This window comes from Gekko japonicus, unplaced genomic scaffold (assembly GCF_001447785.1).
Source record: "Gekko japonicus isolate JY-2015 unplaced genomic scaffold, Gekko_japonicus_V1.1 scaffold2000, whole genome shotgun sequence".
NCBI lineage: Eukaryota > Metazoa > Chordata > Lepidosauria > Squamata > Gekkonidae > Gekko > Gekko japonicus.
In genome coordinates, this window is record NW_015159775.1 from 61178 (window position 1) to 67137 (window position 5960).

The 5960-nt window shown below is 47.3% G+C and overlaps 1 protein-coding gene across 1 annotated transcript in view; it reads left to right on the forward strand.

The window, feature by feature from the left end:
* Nucleotides 1-5960, forward strand: part of LOC107106665 (small conductance calcium-activated potassium channel protein 2-like) — a 68899-nt gene that overhangs the window by 57097 nt on the left and 5842 nt on the right. Inside the window, exon 6 of the mRNA XM_015406851.1 lies at nt 463-590. Within this exon, the coding sequence (XP_015262337.1) occupies nt 463-590 (128 nt within the window). The remainder of the gene's footprint in view (nt 1-462; nt 591-5960) is intronic.

Consider the following 5960-nt stretch of genomic DNA (forward strand, 5'->3'; position numbering starts at 1 on the left):
CACCTTCCCACAGGGGAGTTGGTGTGCCCACCCTCTCTAAGGAGTGGTTCCCATTTTATCTACTCGCCGAGGCTTTCAAATCGCTGGGTGGACGATGAGCTGGGGACAACAGGCTGGCTGCTCACACCAGCGCGGGGCTCAAACTGACACAGTTCGGATGTTAAGACAGTGGGATATGCCCACTCTGCCACCGCTCCCCTATGGCCTTGTACCCCACAGAGGTCCCTGTCCACCCCAGGGTCCACCCCCAAATCTCCACGAGTTTCTCAACCTGGATCTGGCAACCCGACCCCCACCCCTCGCCGGTGGCCAAGGGGGAACCTGGCAACCCTAAGTGAGAAGAATTTTGGAAGCATCCCAAGTCCTCCCTACCAGCTTTAGGTTTGTTCCAAAGGGTCTGTGTTATTTCTGTATTCAGTGGACTCCTGTCTTGTTCCCTCTTCCCTGCACCAAATCTCCCAGGTCAAAAATGCTGCCGCCAACGTACTCAGGGAAACCTGGCTGATATACAAGCACACCAAGCTGGTGAAGAAGATTGATCACGCCAAGGTGCGGAAACACCAGCGTAAGTTCCTCCAAGCCATCCATCAGTAAGTCCTACACGTTTACCTGCTTCAAATCCTGGTGCCTGCTGCTTTCCCCGCCCCGCCCCGTCCCATCCCAGCCTCTGTCCCCTGCTCCATCTCCCCTCGGTCAAGGGCCCGTTCCAAAACTAGGCAACTCACCCCATTAGACATCCTCAGTTTGATGGCTGCAAAATCCACCTCTTTCAGCCAGGGAAATTGGGGGACAAAATCACCGTGTGGGGGGGGGGGGAGATACAATTAGGCACCAAACACTGGCTACACCGAACATTCATCACACCCAAGTTCGGCCAAGAGAAGGAGGTGGTGATATGAGATTGGGGGTGGGGACAGGCAGATGGGCCAGGGGAATGGGCGTCTCACGTTCAGCCACGGGGACAGATCTGCCTGCAGGCTTACAGAGGAAATGAACAAAACTACTGCAACAGTGCAAGAAACAATTATAATAATAATGATAGCTTATCCTAAATCTATACAAAATTGCAAAAATACAGTAACATTATTTCTTTGACATTGTATCTAACAGATGGACGAAAATCTCCGGAGTAGAAGTTTCGTTTCATGGAGACTTCTTCCTACATCACAGATTCATAAAGAAGTATGCTTCAGGAGCCACAACCATTCCGAGTTGGCTCCCCATTCACAAAGCATTTGTTGTATTCATTTCAAATCCTGATTTGCCCGAATTTGCACTATGATCGGTTAGATATCTGAAATGAATACAACAAATGCTTTGTGAATGGGGAGCCAACTCGGAATGGTTGTGGCTCCTGAAGCATACTTCTTTATGAATCTGTGATGTAGGAAGAAGTCTCCACGAAACGAAACTTCTACTCCGGAGATTTTTGTCCATCTGTTAGATACAATGTCAAAGAAATAATGTTACTGTATTTTTTGCAATTTTGTATACATTTAGGATAAGCTATCATCATTATTATAATTTGTCTCTTGCACTGTTGCAGTAGTTTTGTTCATTTTGTCTTAACCCTACTGCTACCCCCTCATTCCATTTGGCTTACAGAGGAAGACTGGCAGAATCTGGGGCTGAATTTCCCTGCATTCCTCCTCTTGAAAGCAAGGTGAGGCATCACCAGGGTAGGGGAACAAGGAATCAGGCTGACGTATCACCCACACACACACACACACACACACACACACACAAACAACAACAAGAAGAGGGTAGGAGATCCTTTCCCACAATGCGGCCAGGATCCTCTGATCCAATCTGCAATTTTTTTAAAATTTATTTTCGCCTCGGAAGCAAATGAAGCTGAATATCTCCTGCGTGGAGGATGTGGCGGGGGGAGAATCTGCCCTTCCGCCACTGACACTCTGGAGCCCCACGGGATCAATTCTGCCCATCACTCTTTGAGGCTGCCGATATGATTGAAGAGAGGAAAGGTCTCACAGTCAGAGGAAATGGTGCCAATCTAGATCAACCTTTTGAGATAGGCACATTTTCCAGGAAGGGGCATGATAGAAACTGAGTACAAAGAGGGGGAACAGACTCGGCCCTGCGCCCCTGTATTAAATCACATGAATAAGATGTCCCAGGGCTGCAAGGCAGGGAGGCAAGAGGCTGGTACCTCCCAAGACGTCGGCCCGGCCTCTTCCCCGAATTTTCAGAATTCGTTTTAGAAAAGAATGAAGGTGAAAATCACGTGTGCCATTTCAACAGCGCTAATAGTCACTACAATAACCGCCTTGTGGCCATTCACAACCAATGGTTTTCTTGCTTTTAAGTGTCACCACGCCGCTCTCCAGTTAATATGGGAGAAGACCCACACTCACCTGCTTTCCCCGTCTGGTAGCCAAATCCTCCATGTAGCCCGGCTCCCAGATGCCACCCCACAAGTACCCTTCTGGTCCGCCGCCATCTTCGTCACCATCCCCTCCTCTCTTTGCCAGCTTCATCACTGCCTCTCAAATTTCTTCTTCTTCTTCTTCTTCTTTTTGTAATGATGTATTTGGGGGCACGTTCACATGCTGCCCTGAAACTAACAAGGGGCACAGTCCGATCACAGGGCAGTACCTTTCACTGGAAACAAAGGAATATCCCAATTAGAAAGGCCCCTGTTGTGAGATGTTTTTGAGTAATGACAACCACAGGGGCGGATAATGGCGAGGGTATGAATGATGTTCCAGTTTTTGCTGCTGGTGTTTTATTGATTTTGGTAGAAACAGTTGCCCACCACTCTTCTGTGTCACCTTCGACATTTAACACTCCCGTGGTTTTTTTTTTAAAAAAAACTATCTCCCTTCCTTTTTCTTCCCTGCCCCTATAATATCCCTCTCAATGATGTCATCAATATTCCTTCCCCATGACGTTGTCCTGTATTGCTTCCAAGAAATATGTGTTACCTTTAACAAAAAACGCTCCTGAGCCCAATAATTTTGTATTCAAATGAAACAGTGTTGCCTTTTGCACTGAGTTGTTACATCCCTCCCTCCCTCCCTCCCTAGTGCACGCCTAGGGCTACCCTGCCGCATCTGAGTTTGAACTTCATGGATTCTTAGATCACATCTAGAAGTGTGTGGATGCATGCAGGCCACCCCATTCTTTCCCCCAGCGAGGTCCACATGCCCCCCATGATTACGCACCAGCTTTTTGCTGCTCCCGGATTGTGACCAGCCTTTGACCGGGACCCACAACTTTCTGCATGATAACGGGGGGGGGGGGGGGCAGAGGGGTAAATGGGGAAGGCCGGTTTGGTGTCTGTCTCTGGCTGCTTGTGTGTGTCCCCACCTCACCCCCAGTTGTGTTATTTAAACCTCTGTTGTTTTGTCTCTGTTTTGCCCCCCCATCCTTGCAGAGCTCAGAAGTAAGTTAATCTTTGTCTCACAGCTGCCTATGTCTCGAATGTGAGCACTCTTCTCTGCATGGTTTCCATTTGGGGTTTTGATTTGGACATCCTGGAAGGTTAATGCAGAGCCCACTGAGACCCGCACCCGTCTCGCACCGTCCTGGCCCCTCCCGCTAATACAGTCGCCCACATTTCTAGCTTGCTTGCCATGGAAGCTGGCAAAGAACACCCATCTGCCATTGTTTTTGTCACACACCTCCCCCCCCCAAATTTCATGATGTCTGAAATTTGGAGACGTCGGCGTTCCAAGTGTTTCAGTTGTGTGGCATGTCAGTCAACCAATGCAAACTCTGTGTTACCAGCGCATCTTGGCACGAGTTTCCTCTGCCCACGGTGCAACGTGGCTCGGAACAGACGTCCAGCAACGTGGCTTTCTGGGGGACATCCCCATCCATGAGTGGGAATGCTACTTTTCCATCACAAAGTGCGTGACTCACACACACGCACACACACACGGCTGTTCCATCAAACTCTGGGCTTTTCTGCAGGCTCATTTCCCTCATTTGTAAGTTCCTGTTTTTTCGGGGGGGGGGGCGTTGGTTCTGTCCTGCATGTGTTTTGCTAACTTCTAATGGTCAAGTCAATGTCACACAGGTTTATCTCCGGCATAAAAACCTGCAGATTTAGGTTGAATCTGCATTTGCATTTTTAAATCCGTTTAAAGCGGTGGGGAGGCGCAATGACAGTGGAGCCGCCACGAGAGGACGATAAACAAAAGTATGCTAGCACTCTTGAGGTTTGAAAACGAAAGCAAATGTAGACAGCTTTTTTGAAGATGGGAGTCAGAAGGCTGGGACACCGGTGGGAAAGACAAATGCAGATTTGACCTACAACTACGGGTTTTTATGCTGGACATAAACTAGGGTGACATAGAATTGACCACTAGGGGGAGCAAAAAAACACACAGAACAGAAACCCCCCAAATGAAACAGGATCTGACAAGCAAGGAACATGAGAGAGGGGGAAAGCTCGATGCCTCCTTGTTCCAGTGTAATGCTGCATCCTCAATCTTAGCCTGGCAGAGTCGTCCTGTTAATCCTGATGCCAACCGCCAGGTGATTCCTTTTTCTTAGGACCAACCAAATTATCACCAAATAGTGCACACTATCTGCTTCTGGGGAGGGAGACAACTCTAACCACTGGGTGACAATACCCAGTTTCCATCCTATTGACTTTTTATCAAATGATCCACCTAAGATCGACCTCCCGTTTTGGTTTAACAGACAGATCAGCATGTTTTCCTTCCGCTCTAAGCCTTCCCAAAGATCCTGATTTATTCACATCTTTATTTATTGATTAAAATATTTACACCCCATCTTTTCTCTTAGCTAAAGGCAATTCGTGATGGAGACAGATCGAAACGACTGCTGGCTGTTTTTATGTTCTCAAAGGGAGGCCAGCCTCTTTTTCTTGCTTCCCTGTCCCAGTGACCTTTGGTACACCCTGAAATTTACTTTGCACCCATCACCACATAATCGAATGAAGTCTCCCACATTTCATAGTTTCCATTTCGAGAAGGCTAAAAACTTCCTTGGGCTCTCCCCCTCCCCTTTTTGGGGACTCGACATTTAGTCTGATGAAGGGGAACTCCAAAGCTTGCGTTTGCTAATTGGCAATAATTTTGATTGGACCAAACAAACAGGTATCACATGACTATTGGGTTGGTGGGGCAGCACAATTACTCTGTAAATAGGGTTGCCAACTTCCAGTTGGGTAGAAGCCAAAAGTGAGAGGTCACAGGAGGAGATGGAAGTCTGAACAAAACATCCGTAACAAAAATAACGAAGAGTCAATAAAGATATTTATGCAAAATTGTTTACTATTGACCCTCCCTGGTCCAAAAGACGCCAGGCTTGCTACCACCAGGGCCAGGGCCTTTTCAGTGGCGGCTCCATACTGGTGGAATGAGCTCCCGGAAGAGATCAGGACCCTGCGGGACCTTGCACAATTCCGCAGGGCCTGCAAGACAGAGGACCTCTTTTACCAGGCCTTCAACTAGGAGCCGCCCCTACTATCACCACCAACTCTAGGCTGTGATGGCTGGCCTGTGTGAAGAACATCAAGTCACTGAAAAACTTATTAAAAGTACGCCATCTTGTATAATTAATAATAATAATCACGTATTATTATTATTATTATTATTATATAAAAATAATAATCACTTATTATTACTATCGTTACTGAAACTGAATGGTTTTATGTTGATTTTAATTGATTTTAATTGCTATTTATGTATTATGGAATTTGTTTGAATGAATGTAAGCCACCCTGAAGGAGCTGCGGTGGCTCAAGTGGTTAAGACGCTGAACTGCAAGCTGTGGAAGGTCAGTAGTTCAGCAAATCGAGACCCGAGATACAGCAAGGAGAGGGGAAGCCCATCTCTTTCTCACTGTCCCGTCCAGCGCCAGCTGTGACTAGCCAGTGCTTTCTAGGCGTGAGCCAACACACGGCCACTGAAGAAAGCTTAAATCATCTTTATTCAACTTCACACGCATTCAGAAGATCATTTACT